This window comes from Ictidomys tridecemlineatus, chromosome 2 (genome assembly GCF_052094955.1).
Source record: "Ictidomys tridecemlineatus isolate mIctTri1 chromosome 2, mIctTri1.hap1, whole genome shotgun sequence".
Taxonomy (NCBI): domain Eukaryota; kingdom Metazoa; phylum Chordata; class Mammalia; order Rodentia; family Sciuridae; genus Ictidomys; species Ictidomys tridecemlineatus.
Genome location: NC_135478.1, coordinates 158947541 through 158967051, shown reverse-complemented (window position 1 = coordinate 158967051; position 19511 = coordinate 158947541). Strand labels below are relative to the sequence as shown.

At 32.3% G+C, this 19511-nt stretch overlaps 1 protein-coding gene across 10 annotated transcripts in view; it reads right to left on the bottom strand.

Moving 5' to 3' along the window:
* Dgkb (diacylglycerol kinase beta) overlaps positions 1-19511 on the bottom strand; it is a 651708-nt gene that overhangs the window by 396792 nt on the left and 235405 nt on the right. For all 10 annotated transcript variants that reach the window (XM_078040040.1, XM_005328769.5, XM_078040041.1 and 7 more), the window contains 2 exons: positions 10556-10629; positions 3316-3390 (listed from right to left, as the gene is read on the bottom strand). In XM_078040040.1, coding sequence (XP_077896166.1) covers positions 3316-3390; positions 10556-10629 — 149 coding nt within the window. The remainder of the gene's footprint in view (positions 1-3315; positions 3391-10555; positions 10630-19511) is intronic.

Genomic DNA, 19511 nt, shown 5'->3' with positions numbered 1-19511 from the left:
AGGTTCCACCAACAGCTTTTGACCAGTTGTGAAACCAGGACTATTGACTGTATAAGATTTCATTCTTTTAATTATTAAAAATATCACTTAAATTCATATTTATAGTTAAAATTGGAATTTTTTGGAACACTGAGGGAATTGATAAAGAGAGAACATCCATTACAAAGAGTTTTCCAGAGAAATGTAACTTAAACTTAGATATAGTAACTGTGACATTGGGTTGTCTAGAGGACATGACTATTTTCAGATATGTTCAGGAATATCCATATGGTTAGTGGTTATCTTTTCCATTTTGCATGTTCATAGCAAAAGTTATGTTGTTCCACCCAAATGTTAAGACTGTGGCGGATACCTACTGTTTATTCCTACCAAGAATTCATCTTTCTTCCTCAATGACTCCAGCATCATCATTGGTTTTGAGGAAACAATCTGTTTGGATAGTTTCAACTGGACTATCAGATAAGATGCCCAACTCCACACTAGCCAAGGATGTGGCATGATAAATACATAAGCTTCTCCATGATATGTGAACCTTGAGCACAGAAATGAAAACACTAAAAACAATTGACTGGAATCCATTACTCTGAACACTAGCTACCATGGGACTTTTCTTTTTATTGATGCTCATTTCCTCAAACTGTCCTGCTTCCTATTTTCCTAAACTAATAATTTCCCAATTACTAGTTTCCCTAATAATTCAATGAGCAACCTCATAATTTTTAGTATATGTTATTTGAATAATAAACTAGAGCATATTTCTTTGCTTAGAAAATAAACATAATTGATGCCATATTTAACTTTACAATTGATTAGAAAAATGCAAATAAAAACATAAAGTACATATTTTCACTTCTCAAATTAGATATAGAGATTAATATAGATAGCCAATTTAAGGGAGGTTGGGGAAATAGGAATTATATACTATTGTTGGGATTATAATAAATAAATATAATAAATATTATTTTTATTACTAAAAGAAAAATTTTGGATAATAATTTGGCAGAACCAGATAAAACTTAAAGTTGAAAAACTTCAGTCAAGCAATTTTACCTATAGTGACTTATTCTGTGAAACTATTTGAGCAAGCTTTCAAAAGTACATAATAAATCAATATCAATAATAATAAATACTCAACAAATTGATAGAGTTAAAGAATAGTTGTCAATAAGTAGAAAACAAATGCAATCTAAACACTCATCAACAATGGATAGCTGACAAACTTACAGAATACCATGCAGGCCTTAGAAATAATGAAACTGTCTATAACTACCAAAAAGGACAAGGACAAATAATTACATGCTTTTGACTAGAAGGAGCAAGTTGCAAATCGATATAGTCTATACTCCAAGTTATGTCAAAACATCTATTTGTCTATCAAATATATATTTGAATATATTAGATAGAAAGATAAGAGATATTAAATAGAAATATATGCAAGACAGACATTTGTTTATATATGTATATTTGATTGTTTGGGAAGATATACCCAATTATACTGGTAATTTCTAAGGAGTGGTAATTCTTGAAGTGAGACCAGTATCTGCTTGTTTTCTGCATAATATTCATTGCAATGTGCAGGCTTCTTACAATCACACACATACATATAGTATATACTTTCATTTTTTCACATATTAAATTAATACTATGTAGTATATACTTCCACGTTTTCATATAATAAAATTAAAATAGAGTAGAGGATAATGAATGGCCTTAAACTGAAAGAGAGAAAGAAAACATGTAAAGTATATTTAAGTGTAGAGGCAAAAATAAATAAGCAAATGAAATGAAATGAAATGAGAAAATGGGGCTAAAAATCAATGCTATTGTAGTATATTTACAAAGCTATGTTATTATTATTAATTAATATCAATACAAACATTATTGAAATTTGTAACATTTATTGACATACTATGTGGAAAGCACATGATTATGTACTTCATAGGCATTGCCCATTTAACTTCACAACTACTCTATGAGGTAGGTACTGCCCTCATTTTACAGATTAGACAATGAAGGCCCAAATAGGTTAAATTTACAAAGCTAGTAATTGGTAGAGCAAACAGACACTCTGCTTAACTGTGAAATGCAAAAAAATTCTAGGTTTACTTGGTTTTGTGGGCCTACAGAGTTCTTGGCATGACTAAACCTTGGAATTCATTATTCTCAAAAGTCCAGAAAACATTAAAGGTCATGAAAAAGAACTACTCTAATTGAGCTTATGAGTTAATATCAAGTCTTTACTTCGGCTTGACTTTTTCTACCCTGCTTCATTCTGCATGTGGTTCACCTAGCCTATATTCTGATCATCATTCCTCTAGATTCTGGAGCTCAATAAAGGCAGTATTTGAACTAAATTGTTGTGATTCTGGTAAGCCTGCCTTCTACAGAAAGGAGATTCCTCAGATCATGTCTTAGTATTTGCAAACCTACCTTAGAAAGTAGGTAGCAAGGCATAGAAGAAATAAATATAATTGTGGGAGCCTATGCTAACCAACTGTATTTTATTTACATTTATTTAACATAAGAAACAATGCTATATATTGTACTCAGCAATTTGAAGAGTACAATTTCAATATTTGGTATATAGTTGCCAAATATGAGTTAATTTAAATCATACTATTTTTTTAAATGGAGCATGCAAAAGCTGATTAAACTCTTCTCTACTTATGTGGTCTAAAGTTTACTCTCATGTTGATAGAAAGAAACGAGGTTAGTGGAAGAAGATAAAATTAATTATTTAAATAGGCCAAAATAATGATGATTTATTTTGGTACATATTTGTGATATGAAAATCAGATAGTTTATATTAAAAAATAACTTTATCTCACTTTATCTTACCCATTAACAATAAAATATGTTACAAAGAGTGATATTCATTAGATTTTGCAAGCAATAAATTAAGATATTATATTATGATTTGAATTCTTTGTTAACTAGTTTTCTCCACATTCTGGAGCAGATCTATATTTTATATTTAATAAGTAAAAGAAAGGAGAATTGTAATTCAAACACATGGCTTAGTAGTTTTTTAAACACAAACACTTGTCTAGTATGCTGTGTATACTGTTATTGTTATTAGTATTATTAGTATTGTTTCACAATGTTTAGACGGGAGGAAATTTTTACTTATAATGGAATGTCAGCTATTTCAATTAACATTATCTGTATTGTTTCTCTTATGCAGTTCACATTAATTTTGTATATACTGATCCATCTGTGTTATTCCAGTAACATTGTTTATGGATATGATAGTCTGCTTAATAAATTAATTACTATTAAGCAAGTTAATGGTAATGATATTATCCTTGGACTTACCCTGGCATTGGTCCATTCCCAGAAAGACTGTAAACCTGTCGAGGATTTAGTAGATACTGAAATTTTCTGTAAATTCTATAAAGATAAAATATAGGAAGAAGAGAAGTAATTTAATTATAATAAGGGGGTAACATCTCAATGTTATAAATATGTAATTGCAATTAAAATATTTGATATGTATTGCATTAATAGTATCAGAAATATAATATCTCAATAGGAAATAGAGGAAATAGTAGTTCTCAAAAAATAAAAAGAAAAAGAACTTGTTAGCCATTGTAAAGGCAATATATCTTAGAAGTCAGAAATAATGATACATTCCAAATGTGCATAGGCATTTAGAATATTCTCCAACTCACTTTTGAATTCATTTAGTTAAATAATTGGGTTTCAAATAAATATTTGGAAAAGTATTTCAGTAAATTACTTAAATATATTATCTCAATGAATAGAAATACATTCTTTTCTCCATAGAATTCGAGATTGAGTTGTTGGGCCAAATTAATAGAGATCAAAATTATCTACCCCACACAAACCATGGGGTTGTATACCTTATATGTATTTATATAAGCAAAGAATGTAGCCTCAGATGGCAAAATTATTTTATATAAACAATTATCGTGACCTGTTAATTCACAAAACTACTGTCTTAACAGATATGTATTAAATAACTCATTTTTCTGAAAGAAAATAATTTTAATATAACAAATCAAACAAAAGTGTTTCTAAATTCTTATATCCCATATGGTTTAAATTTTTACACAAAATATTTAAATTAAAGGGTGATATTTTGATTGGGGGATTACTTTTATATACACATAAAAATATTACTCTATATTCTATAAATGCATTTATATGATACTTACTGATAGAAATTCTGTAAACACACTATGTAATACCTACATATATTTCCCCATCTTCAAATCTTCAATAACCCCACATTCTAGTTTCTGATTAGTATCTGAAGAAAGATCTTGGAGTTATTCTCAATAGATCCTTTACCCTGGCACCAGAACTCCACCAGAGGACCATCTTGTGCCTTCTAACTGAGAAATGCCTCTCAAGCTGGGGTACTAATATTCACTGGTTTAGTTCAGGTCTTTAATTTCTCTCATGGGCTCTATTAAATTTTTTAATTAATTTTTTTATTTATATATGACAGCAGACTACATTACAATTCTTATTACACAAATAGAGCACAATTTTTCATATCTCTGGTTGTATACAAAGTATATTCACACCAATTCATATTTTCATACATGTACTTTGGATAATAATGACCATCACATGCCATCATAATTTCTAACCCCATGCCCCTTCCCTTCCCCTCAAACTCTTCTGTCCTATATAGAGTTTGTCTATCCCTCCCATGCTCCCTCTCCCTATCCCACTATGAATCAACCTACTTATATCAGAGAAAAAATTCAGCATTTGTTTTTTGAGGATTGGCTAACTTCATTTAGCATTATCTTCTCTAACTTCATCCATTTACCCGCAAATGCCATGATTTTATTCTCTTTTATTGCTGAGTAATATTCCATTGTGTATATATGCAACATTTTTTTATCCATTCATTTACTGAAGGGCATCTAGGTTGGTTCCACAGTTTAGCTATTGTGAATTGTGCTGCTATAAACATTCATATGGATGTTTCCCTGTTGTATGCTTTTTTAAAGTTCTTGTACACTCATACACTGCTGGTGAGACTGCAAATTGGTGCAGCCAATATGGAAAACAGTATGGAGATTTCTTGGAAAATTGGAAATGGAACCACCATTTGACCCAGCTATCCCTCTCCTCAGTCTATGCCCAAAGGAATCTTATTAAGGAAGTTGGGGCCTAATCTGAGATGATGGAGATTAGGGCCTACTTTTTCTTCTGTTAGACACAGGGTCTCTGGTTTTATTCCTATGTCCTTGATCCATTCTGAGTTGAATTTTTGTGCATAGGGGTTTAATTTCATTTTGTTGCATATGGATTTCCAGTTTTCCCAGCACCATTTGTTGAAGAGGCTATCTTTTCTCCAATGCATGTTTTTGGCACCTTTGTCTAATATAAAATAATTGTAATTTTGTGGGTTAGTCTTTGTGTCCTCTATTCTGTTCCACTAGTCTCCCAATCTGTTTTGGTGCCCATATCATGCTGTTTTTGTTACTATTGCTCTGTAGTATAGTTTCAGGTCTGGTGTAGTAATGTCACCTGCTTCACTGTTCTTGCTGAGAATTGCTTTAGCTATTCTGGGTTTCTTATTTTTCCAGATGAATTTGATGACTGCTTTTTCTATTTCTATAAGAAATTTCATTGGAATTTTGATTGGAATTGCATTAAATCTGTATAGTGCTTTTGGTAGTATGGTCATTTTGATAATATTAATTCTGCCTATCCAGGAGCAAGGTCGTTCTTTCCATCTTCTAAGCTCTTCTTTGATTTCTTTCTTTAGGGTTCTGTAATTTTCATTACATAGATCTTCAGATTTATTAAATTTTTCACATTCCAGTTCCTTCCCCTACTACTGTTTAGGTACAGACATATTGTTTCCAGGATGAAATTCCAATATCATCCCAATATGGGCAAGTTAATCTCTTATCTTTCCCTTAAACTTAAACCTTGGTAAATCATTCCTAGTTGGCATCAAGATTTTTCATGAATTTGTCTTTCTCTGTCCTACATGTGGGAAACACCTATTTAAATAACAAACAATATAAAAGCTACTTTTTCTTCAAAGACTCTCAGTTTTTAGATATTTCCCCATTGGATCCTCCATAGCACCTTTATTTCGAACATTTCTAGTTTAACATTTATCATATACGATTCAATATATCTGCTTACATGTTTGACAGCATGCATGATTTTTACAAATCTTTATCCCCAAATCCTAGTATTGTTTAAATTTGCCCAGTGGTTGCTGTCTGAATGGATGATATGTGAACACTTTCATACCTGTTGCATTATATAGGGAACTGTTTGTGCAAATATAATTCTGTGACTTTTGCAACTTATATGACATATCAAAGTCAAAATAGCTGAAAATATTTTAAAGGAAAAAACTATGTAATCCCATTGTGAAAGGTATCTTGTATGCATACAAAAAGTTATACTTACATTCATAATAAATCTTTTTTAAAACATATTTACATTTCATTTGATTTTGAATGGTTCCAGTGAATGGATGAAGAGAAAACAGAAGTTGCTATGCATACAGACTACGCATTCAAATTTGCCACCCTCTCCCCATAAAGTTTTGTTTCCTTATCATTTTATCCCTATATAATTGGTCTATAATTTATAAAAAAAATATGTACTGAGATAAGGGAAAGACAGTTATTAAGCTCAGGGTCATCATACATGATTAATGTAATTTTAATTAGAAGGAAATGTAGTTTCTTTTGGAAATATATTTTTAATTCTTTTCTATTGATTTCATTTGACTTTACTCTTTAACATAGATTTAAATCTTATCTGATTCTTTGTGAGAGATATTTGTATTCAAGGTAACCACAGTATATTTTTGCTTTAATTTCCTATGCTTTTGGGGTCTTGTCCAAAAATATTCTTGCCCATTGCAGTGTTGTGAGTCATTTCCCTTATCTTTTTTTTCTAGTAGGTTCATAGATACAGATTTTATAAGGTTTTAATACATTTTGAGTTAATTTTTATAAAGGATGAGAGTGACCTAATTTTAATCTTTTGCTTGTGGATATTCTCTTACTACAATATATTGAAAAGACTGTCTCCAACACATGTTGTTAATACCTCTGTCAAAACTCAGCTGTGGAAGCACGAGTAAAATTCTGGACTCTTTTCTGTTCCATCTGTCTATGTGTCTATGTCTATGACAAAACCATGTTTTGATTACTACTGCTTTATAGTAGATTCTGAAGTTAGTGTCATGCCTCCTCTTTTTTTTCTTTTTGGTCAATGTGTCTTTAGTTACTTAGGTTTTCTGTGTGATTTTATACAAATTCTAGGATTCTCTTTCCTAGTCCTATGTAATTGGTATTTGGTAGGGATTCCTTAAAACTAGAGATCACTTTGGGAATCAGGGGCATTCTACAAAGGTTGATTCTTCTAATCTATGAACACGAACATCATATTTTTTGTGTCCCATTTAGTTATTTTAATCAGTGTTTCATAAATTTCATTGTAGATATCGTTCATCTCCTTGCTTTGGTTTATTATGATGTATTTTAATTTTTTGGTAACCTTTATAAATGGTATTATTTTCTTGATTTCAATTTTAAATACTTTGCGATTGGAATATAACAACACTGCTGGCTTTTGTATACTGATTTTTATATCCTATACTTTGCTGATTTCAAATTAATTTGAATTAATTCTATTATATTTTTTTCTGATGGAGGGTTTTGGTGGAATGTTTTGGACTTTCTATATGGAAGATCATGTCATATGCAAACAGTAAATATTGGATTTCCTTTTTCCTATGTGGATGCCTTTTATTTCTGTCTCTTGCTTGATTATTCTACTTCAGACTATGTTGAATAAAGTGGTGAAAGTAGATATCCTTATTTTATTCCAGATCATGGAAAGAAAGCTTATAATCTTTCCCCATTCAGTATGATGTCAGCTGTGGGCTTGTTATATTTGGCATTTATTATATTGAGCTAATTTTATTTCTGTGCTCACTTTGTTCAATGTTTTATCATGAATAGGTGACTTTTCTGCATCTATTGAGCTAATCACATGGACAAAAGAGATTATATCAAACAAAAAAACTTTTGAACAGCCTAAGAAACAGCCAACATAGTGAATATGCAAACTATACAAATGGCTAGGGGTTGATATCTGCATGTATAAGGAATTCCAAAACATTAACAGCATAAAAAATGATTGAAAATAAGCAATAGACATAAATAGATATTTCACAAAAGAAGATCATCAGGTATATGATAGGTATATGAAAAAAATGCCCCAAATCACAAATCATCCGAGAAATGAAAATCAAAATCACAATTAGATATCACCTCATTCCAGTAAGAATGACATTATTAAAAATACTACAGATATTAAGTACTGACTAGGATGTAGAGAAGATGGATCTCTTGCACTGTTGATGGGAATGTAAATTAGCAGCCATTGTGGGAGATAGTGGAGGGTTCCTTAAAATATTAAAAATAGAACTATCATATGACACAACAATCCCTCTTCAGCATATTGATTTCATTTGCTTTGGGTGCATACTTCAGGTGCCTCTTCAGCATACTGATTTCACTTTGGGGTGTATGCACCCAAAGCAAGTGAAATCAATATGCTGAAGAGGCACCTGAACACCTCTGCTATTGTGGTACTGTTTACCTCAGCCAAGAAGTAGAAACAACCAAAGTATCCCTCAACTGATGAATGCAGTAAGTAAATAGTATAAATTGACAGTGGAACATTATTCCGCCATAAAAATATTGCAAATATTGTTTTTGCAACAAAATGTATGGAACTAGTGATAATTATGCTAGGACAGAGAAAAACAAGGGAAATAACCTCATTCATATGGAATTTTTTTAAAAAGTTGGCCTCAAAGAGATTGATAGTAGAATGGTGATTACTAGAGGCTGGTGTGACTAGGGGGAGGGAGGGTCTGTAGAGAGACTGATCAGTGGGTACTTAGGGTTAGAGAGGAAGAAGCAGCTCTGTTATGCTATTTCCCAAATGATGGCTATGGATAATAACATACATTTTAAAAAGCTAGAAGAATAGAGTGTGAGTTTTCAAATGAGAAAAAAAAAGGATAATGTTTGAGGAGATTGATATGTTGAAACTGATTTAAATACTACACAATATATACATATAATCCAAACATCACTTGGTACTTAATTCATATGTGCAAGTGTTATGTCGTTATGTGCTAAAGAATAAATTTAATTTAAATAAAAAATACTCAAAGGATAGACAGCTAACAAACTGCAAATGGCACAATAGAAAATAATTTTAGTATTATTATTCAATTACAATTTTAAACCTGTTTGAGCAAGGCAACCATTCTCTTAAGTAAAATTTTGTGAAATTTTAACTATTAAGCTATTATTTATTTAAAATAATTCATATCTTGGGCTGGGGATGTGACTCAAGCAGTAGAGCTCTCGCCTGGCATGCGTGTGGCCCGGGTTCAATCCTCAGCACTACATACAAACAAAGATGTTGTGTCTGCCGAAAACTAAAAAATAAATATTAAAAAATTCTCTCTCTCTCTCTCTCTCTCTCTCTCTTAAAAAATATAATAATTCATATCATGCTTAGCAGGGTACAAACATAAATATGTTAATGGAAATTTTAAAAACACATTTTATGCAGAAGTAATATTTGTTTTTGATTGAAAAATGAAGAATTCTTTTCATTTCATTGAAATACATTCAAAATTTAAATAGTAGGAAAGGATATTACTTTGCAAATTCTATCATTTATGAAAACATTTCCAATTGTTACTAGTTGAACCACAAAAGACATTTGTTTTCCCATTATAGTGCTTGTGTAAGTGCTTTGTCTGTTTGCTTATATTAGGTTGAGGTTAAGAAAGATATCTAGACATCATGAAGGTAGGCATAGCTACAGTTTTGTTTGTCACTGTCCTCTTTAATAGGACATTAGACTTATTCTTTAAGAGAATGATTTTTATATTTCTATTAAATATTATTATTTAATCACTAATCCACTATAAAATGAAATTTTATGTCATCAGCTAGTATATGAAGATATCTGATAATGCAGTGTATTATTATTCAGATTAAATATATTGTGCTTTTCCAGAAAATATGGCTTCATTTTCTCCAAAATGTGCATGCAAAATAATTGTAACAATATATTTTGCCTAGAAGCTGGATATAAATTCTGCTCCTAAGTACTTGGTTATGATTTATCTCCAATCACCTGATTAAGAAGTTAGAGACTCAGTTTTTATTCAACAGTATTTATAAAACCAGGTTGTAAGCAAAGCTCTTTGTTAAGGGTTAAGATGGTAGGTGGGTTGTGAAGAATGCAGATACCTGAGCTATAATAATAAAATGCTTACAAAAAAAGCCATTACATTAAGTTTTAAACTATAAAAATTATTAGCAGTACATTATATGTAGATGCTGGAATTATATATTATATATAACATTAAAATTATATATATATATAACATTAAAATTACTAAATAGTGAGGAATAATGTTCTAAACATGTGCACATCACAATTTTAGCTGATCTTTTTATATTTATGATATAGAAAATAAACATGTTATTTAAAAGCATACCGTTCTCCTTGCTTCCCACCACTTTTGGGGTTCACAAAGACTAAAAGCGGATGAGTTCCAGGAACAGGAGTGATCTAGGAAAAAAGGTTGGTATATGGAGAAGTTATTAGGCATCTGATATATGAAGAAGACTCCTTGCTATTTCTACATCATGAAATTTCAGTGTACAAATTCATGAATGTGACACTTTTATTCTATAAAGTGTATCAAAAGGAAAACCTCTGCACAGAGAGGTGTGCTTGACAATCTAGAAGGCAGAGGGGAAGGCCCTTAAGAAAATAAAATAGCTGTTAGATGAAAACTATAGAGTTGCAATTTGTGAGTCAGTAAGCAAAGGAGCCAGAATAAAGAAGAATTTCAGGGAAAGATCATAAGCAAATAGAAAGATCAAGTGATACAGAAGGCTTCTTTTAAAGAGGCCCCCTTGTTCAGAGCTCTGTGGCCTTTGTGGAATCTACCTTTCAGACCACACAGGAACTCGAAACTCGGCAAATGTCTTCAGATGCATTTGGGCTGAGAAGTCTGTTCTGAGCAATCTTTCCTCAATGCTTTCTTTCCCAGCGTGGTGAGCAGAGTGCCAGTGAATCAAGTCTATTTGCTAAGATTCCTTTGGTAAAGGGTCTCTCTTTCACTTATCAAGGACTGTCCATGTCCCTACTACATCCTGTGTGCTTCATCACTATTCACTTCTCTGTGGAACAAGAAAGATCAAGTGCCCATCCTAATGGAGGTTATATCCACAGGGAGAATTATACACTAAACAAACAAATACATACTATTAGTGAAATGTGCCATGAAGGAAAAGGAGGTAAAGTGTCAGGACTTCATTTATGTGGGTAGACTTGTATTAAACAGCATGTACAGAATACTTATTTTTTTTTAACCTGAATTCAATGTTAAGAGAGAGATGTAGCTGATAGAATGGACACTCTACATATTAAGTTGAAAAGTTTTAGAATAATCTGCTTTTGTGAAAGTATATTCAGAGTATTCTTTGTGCAGTGATATGTCTCTCCTAGAAAGTATCCTTAAATATTTAATGAAACAATTGAAAACAATAATGTCACCATATCATGCCCTTCCTTCCTATTCAATAAGTCAGAATATTCTAATAACATATTTTCTTCCAACTCTTAAGTACAATGGCATTTTTCTAATGAGTATAGACAATTGGAAAATGTTAAACTCCTCACATTAGCTAAATGAGAAAGTTGAGTAAGATCTTCTTAATTCATCTACTCTTATCCAGCTAGTTTTCATTACTATCTATCATAGTGTCTGACTGTTTTACTTTCCTTAGTAAAGAGCACCAGGGTTCTTCTTTCCTAATTTGCCTCTAAATCAACTGGAAAAGGTGAGCTGGAGTAACTTCTGTAGCAACTTCCCAGTTCACCCTGAACTAAAAGTTCTCAATTAATGAATGCATATCCAGTACCTACATATTAAAGACCTTGGGCTGCTGATATGTGCTTCTCTTGCCCATTCAAAACTGAACTGAAAAAAAAACACACCTATGTCTAATCATTAGTGTTCAATTTCCATTTTTCTCTTATGCAAAAGTTAAACCTACCAAACAAATATTTTACTTGATTTTTCACCTTAATTTGAAGTGTTACTCCTTACTTTTGAAAACAGGTGAGAATTTCAGGGTAAATAAGGGATTTTGAGCAGAGTATTAAATCTGAACACACATATTGTTTTCTCTTTTCATTCCCAAACTCAATATTAAGCTTACCACTATATGAGTTTACATATAAATATAAATTTAAACTGGTTCCAAATTTGGAATTCTTTTAAAAAATATATTTTAAAATGTAGGTCAAATATATTTATTTTGTGAAATATTTAAGGCATCAACAAAAAGATCAAATAAAGGTCAGTAATACTTGTGTTATAAATTCCATAATATTATGAATAATTAGTTAGATATTTTAGTAGTCAGTAGAGTATCTCAAAATAAAATATAAAATCTAGTCTGGGTGCAGTGATACATGCCTTGGGAGCTAAGCCAGGAGGATCATAAATTCTAGGTCAGCCTCAGCAACTTAGTAAGACCTTGTCTCAAAAAATAAAAAGTAAATATATATATATATATATATATATGTGTGTGTGTGTGTGTGTGTGTGTGTGTGTGTGTGTGTGTGTGTATGTAATATAATCACACATACACATAAGAATGAATGGGGATATAGCTCAGTAGTAAGGCACCACTGGGTTTAATCCAGAGTCCTATAAATACATACATACATACATACATATTCAGGCATTATTTTTAGGAGTTGTATTCCCCAGAGAAACAGATAAAATGGACTAGAAAAATAGGAGAGAATTTAAAGAATTTAGGAGAATGGCGATATTTCATAAGTGACAAAAGTCAAATATCCAATATGAAAATATTAAAATAAATTTGCAGTTTTCATCACATCTACTCTTACTTCAAAAATGAGACAAATGTTGAAAATATAATGTGGTATTTATTTGTAAGTTATCAAGTACTCTGGATTTGTGCCCCTGAAGCCAGAATTAGACAGGCAGTCAGTATGGATAGGTAAATCAAATCAATGAAAGAGGTCTATTTTGAGTGAGTCTGGGAAGTTGGAGACTGTCCCCTAAGGGATTGAAATGTTAATTCCTTCAGAGCCCTTCCTCCACCCTTTTCAACAACCTGGCCCAGCTCAAACCTGTTGCCAAGGTAAGCTGTCTCTGAGCTACAAGGTTGTTAATGTGTCCTTGGCTACTCCATCCAGCCCTTTCCCCTTCAGCCCACCAGTTTCCCACCTTTGGGCCTTTCCATCAAGCATTCTTGGGCCTAGTCACCTATGCAGGAAGGAGAAAGACAAGGGGGAAAAGGCAGGAGAACAAAGGAAGCCAGGGACAAATAAAAAGGGCAGAACACCCTGTTTCTTGTGATACCATGGTACTAGCTATGGCCCTCTTCTCCCTCCCGAGAAGTCTATGTCACACCTTTTTAAATAAGCCCTGCTTTATATGATATATGATTGCTTTGCCTCATTGTGCTTCTCTAATGCTCAAACTTCAAAACTTCAACATGTGGGAAAGCAGGACTCATCACCAATACCAGCGGTATCACCCCATTTGATGATATTAACAGGTACTTGACATAATGTAATCCCTATTTAAGGGGTGATATGTGATTGAACAACTACATCACTGAGTCTCTGGTGTTGAGGAACATATTATGGTGTTAGACTAGAAATGTTAGAGTTCCAGGCAAACCTGTCATGTTTTTCTATGCTCATTCAAAAAGCTTTAAAATTGTGTTAACCTTTGCAACTATAAAAAGAAGGCCCATCTAACTGAGTAAATTTGGATGCCAAGCAAAGACAGAACTCTTAGATTTGAGAGCCAAAGACCTGCAGTACTGCATAGTCATTTTCAAGTCTGACAAGTTAAAAATAAACAACTACTGAGTTCAGTGACAGTCTGAAATAAGCAGCAGTATCTTAGTGGTAGAATCTGCTTTGGCACTTCAGTACCATATTCCCCTTTGCCCTGGGTAAAAGAACCTGGTGCATATGGTAATTTAGAAAGATTCCATCCTCCTATCCTATCTATATTTTGGAAGTTGCTGCTGCTTACAGAATTTACACACACACACACACACACACACACACACACACACACACATACACACACACATATACACACACAGACACTTTTTAAGAGCTTTAAGAAATTGTAACTTCTGGTGTCTTATAAGGTAAAAGGACACACAAATACATAGAAAAAAGAAAAATGTGTTTATGTTTTGTCTGGTGAGATCTCTTGGAAGTTACTATGATTAAATTATGTCCCTCCTGAGATTCATATGTTGAAGCTCTAAGCCCCAATGTAATAACACTTGGAGATGGGGTTTTCTAGAGATAATTAGAGTTAGGTAAGGACATGAGGGTAAGATACTTATAATGACATTAGTGCCTATTGAAAAGACAAGATTCTCTCTAGTCCTCCATGTCTCCCTCTGTTTCTCTTTTGGAACACCCAGTGAGATAGTGGCTGCCTACAAGCCAAGTGGTCTCGAAATTAATCTACCTTGTGTGTACCATGGTCTTGGATACCCTAGCCTCAATACTGTGAGAAAGTTCCTAATCTTTTACTTCCTGATGCCAACATGAAATTTGGAAATTACAGTAGCCATCTTTGCTCATTAGTTGACTTTGAAGATGTCATCAATGGAGGACATAAAAGAGAACAGTAGGATTGGCATTACCAATGAGACTGTGTAGTTGTCTTAGTGCCAGAGAGCCTACTTCTGGACTTTATTTACATGACAGAAAAATTGATGGCTATGTTTTTCAATACATTGTTGTTTTGTGTGTTCCCTGTTTTTGTTGTTTCTCTGCTAAATCCTGCATAACACAAATGTAAATGATGTGAACAAAAGCAAGTTCTATAAGGACTCAAAATGGATACAAATCATATCAGGCATAGAGAAATACTTTATTCTTCATCAAACTTATTAATATATCTAGTCTGGGGGTGGGGGAGAACAATTGTTCCTTGATATCAAAACACAGAATGGACTCTGTATTTTTTCTCATATTATGCTATTCTTATTTTTAATATGTTCTTACTCATTTTCAGTCAATTCGTTTATGTCTGAAAGAGTCTGAGACTAAGAAAAACATGTAGTCATTATTAGATGTGATATTTCAGTTACTTAATCTAATCTATTTTATTTCAGATTCTGGTTTCCAGAGAGGCCAATTAGGTAGAAATAACTTCATCTTCTATACAGAATTTAGTCTAGGGGAGCTAATTTATACTATAACGTGAATCATATCTACCAAATAAAGGAATATAAACAGTCCTCTCAGTTTCTAAAACAGTATAATTGATTTCAGTGAATAAAGATTTATGTAAATATCTTTCAATAACATTTTTTAAATTCACAGTGATAGTTTCATTTTTATTTTTTGAAACAGTCTATTGTTAGTTTTTTTTTTTTATTGCTGTGAACAAAATACCTGACAAGAGCAAACTACAGAAGAAAAATTTAATGGTGTATTCATAGTTTCAAATGTCTCAGTTCACAGTTGGCCGACTGCATTTCTCTGGGCCTGAGATGGGGCAGAACATCATGGTGGAAGAGTTTAGTAAAAAAAAAAAAAAAAAAAAAAAAAAAAAGGTGCCCAATTCATGGCAGCCAGGAAGGAGAGAGAGAAGAGAGCAAAAGAAAACAAATATACTTGCAAGGAGCCTGGCACAATATATAGTCTTTAAAGGCATTCCTCCAGTTATCTACTTCCTCCAAACATATCCCACCTGCCTAAAATTACCACCCATTATTAATCCACTAAATGGATTAATCCATTCATAAGGTAGAAACTCATCATTGTCTAATGATCTCATCTCTGAACCTTGGTACATTTTAGATTATGCTTTTAAAGCACAAGTTTTTCTGGAAACATTCTTAGATCCAAACTATAACAAATCTCGAATTTAGAGAAAAGTTACAAAGACTGTATAAAGAGTCTTTCCCCTGAACCATCTGTTAGTAACTTCAAAAAATAGTTCTCCATTACTTCCACTTAACTTCAGCATTGTATACCCTCAAGAAGCATTCTGTTTAACACATACAACTATCCATCACAGGAAGTTATTATGATTCAAGACTAGTTTCTTTTATTTAACATATTATTGAAACAATTGATAAAACTTCAGTGGGATCTGAGGATAAGATAGAAAAAATTTATCAATGTTATAATCAAGTTTACTATTTCTCTCTTGGACTCTCATCTATTATTTAGAAGAATGAATTTTGAATTTTTGCTTTTATATAAAATTTTTGAAATGAGATGTAAATGTTAGTATTTTGCAAACTAATTTATTGACATACTAAAATATTATACTCAGTCATAGATTTTGATGGAATGGGAATCAAAAGAAAAAGCACAAATATGCCAAGACTCTGTCACCATAAAAACTATTCACTGTTGGAAGTATATACTTAAACAGCATTGGAGAGAATCTTAAAATGATACAGTAAATAAACAGGTAAAAGCTAAGATTCTATATCTAAAGACAAAAAAACCCTGAGCCTGTTCCCAATGTCTCATTAACCCATCTCTGTGCTTAAATATCTCTACAGAACTCTTTCTCTTTATGAAACAGTTTTTAAGAATGTTGAGATATACTGATGAAGAATAACAAAGAAGATGTTGATGAACAGACAAAATATTCGGGGTAGCTTTGGTACTTTAAATCTTGAAAATAGTTATTAATTAGGTAAGTGTGAAGAAAATTCCAGAAGGACACTGTTCAAGTTGTATTTTTCTTTTTGTTAAATAGAGTTAATCATGTAAAACATATTTTTTCATTCAAAGGGGCTTTTTAGTATAATACATTTAAAGAATATGAAACTTTGGAGTCAGACTGATTGTGGGTTCCAGTTCTACTCCTCCTCTTGACATATATCAATACATAGTATATTATATTAGTATATATATAATATATATATCATCCACATATATTTATGTTCCTTTTTGGTACCTTTAATTATCATCAATATGTCTTTACTCATAAATTTATATTTGTCCTTTAACTTGAATCATACATTCACTTGATGGTCTTCCTAATTGACATTTCCATTTGGATGTCTGACAGCATCAGAAATTTCTCCCCAAACCATACTCTCCCAAACTCTTCATTCATCTCATTCAATGGCAATTCCACCATTTCAGTTGCATGGACCCACTATGGTGATGTCTCTGACTCCTCATTTTCTTATAGACTACACTTAATCCATCAGCATATCCTTTTAGTTTGATCCTCAAATCATTTCTCCATATCTGTTGTTCTACACTGACAAGCTTCCAGCCTATTATCACCCCATCCTATAATTCAGTAATTTACAGAGCATTCAATGCAGCAATAAGCGAATCTTTACAAAACCAATAATTTAAATCATGTCATTCTCTGCTTCATCCTCCCCTTCAAAATTTCCTCATCTCATATCAAAAGACAAAGTTTTCATGAAAGTTTTCCCAGGACTTATAGCATCTAGCTGTTGTTTCTTCTCTTAAGCACTCTCTACTGCTTGCTATCCTACTCAGTCTACTCCAAACATCTATTTCTTTTTGATCTTACAATTGTGGGCATACACTTACTGTTTTAGTCAGCTTTGTGCCAATGCAAACAAAAGACTTAACAGGAACAAGTTAGGGAGAGAAAGTTTATTTGGCACTCATAGTTTCAGAGGTCTCAGTGCACAGATAGCCAACTCCATTGTCCTGGACCCAAGGTAAGGCAGAACATGTTGAAAGGGCATGGAGGAGGAAAGCAGCTCAGGACATAGCAAACAGGAAGCAGAGACAAGGCGCCACTCACCAGGGAAAAAATATAAATTCCAGAAGAATGTCTCCAGTAATCTACTTTTCCAACCATATTCTACTTGCCTAAAATTATTGTCCAATTAACCAACGGTTTAATACACTGACCAGGTTTATGATCTTATAACCCAGTCGTTTCACCTCAGAACTTTCTTACATTGTCTCACACAGGAGCTTTAGGGGAATGTCACATATCCAAACCATAACACTTGTGTTAGAAGTTACAGCTTCCCATTTCTCATAATGCTTATGTACAAATGACTCACCTGTTTTAATAATTTATCCAAATATCCTCCTTAGCCATCTTCTTAAAATTATAGAAAACACAGCTCTATATTTTTCATATTACTTTTCACCTAGTAAAATATGTATATGAAAAAAGTGATTCTGTTCAAAGTTTGCTACAATACTTAAAAATATAGAGCAATAACTCTAAATTTAGAGAATTAGAATGACAATTATGATCTCAGTATGAAAGAATCACCAGGATTAAGGGTTCTGAGTGAGGGACACACATATAGGTAACTATCAAATGTGTCTCTCTCTTTCACACACACACACACACACAAATCAAATACAGGAGATTAATTGATAAGCATACTATACATTTGTTTATAGTGCAATAGTGCATGTATAGGTGATAATCTTGGTGATTACAAAAATAAGATAAAACATAAAATAGACAAAGGGGAGAAATGATTGTTGGGGCAAGACATTGGTTTAGTTTTAGATACTAAGTGAAAAGGTCCCATCTTCCTACCTTGGGTTTAAAGTTTGAGAAACTAAGAAACTAGATTCTTTCGCTCTCTGGTGACCCTTCTATTTGGAAATTTCAAATAATATTTAGGACAGGGTAACTTTAGTATAATACATTTTAAACAATTATTCTTTTTAATTTTTTTCTTTTATCCATTTACAGATGGGTTGGTCACCTGTATTTTTATATCTCCTGCATCTTAAAAAATTGTAGTTTCAATTACATTTGATAGTATCTAATAAATGTAAACCTATGGTGTGAGAAATGACAAAGACAGAGTGCCTAACCACCGCTACTTGAAGTCCCCTAGGACTCGGGTTAATTAATGAGACTCATCCTAAGGTTATACATGATCTATTACTTCCTCTAATTAGAAATAATAATCCTGATCATTATGCTGGTTAGCTGGAAAGACGTAAGATGAATGTGCTTAACTATGATTAATAGTCTTCTTTAAGCAGTGTAGATCTCTCCTGTCACTGAGTTATATGCAAACTGGACTGCAACTCAATGCTTTTTTATGATATGTAATTTTTAAAGCTTAGAGAAAAATTCATTTTCTGGTAGATGTTTTTGGCTTTTCTGGTTAAAAAGCAAAACAACCTTTTAACCATTTTAAAATCAATCATTATAACACAATCTTTTACCATTTTGCATGAAATAACTATCTCAAAATTTATCATTTTACTTTTTTGTATTTTCTCCAAATTTTATGAACACTTATGGGGATCCATTCTGCTAAGATAAAACAGACTTTTGCACATGATAATACACCAATTCACAAAAACTGAAAATTTATTATGACATTACAATATCAGTTATTTACTGCTGTTTTGTTAAGGTTAAT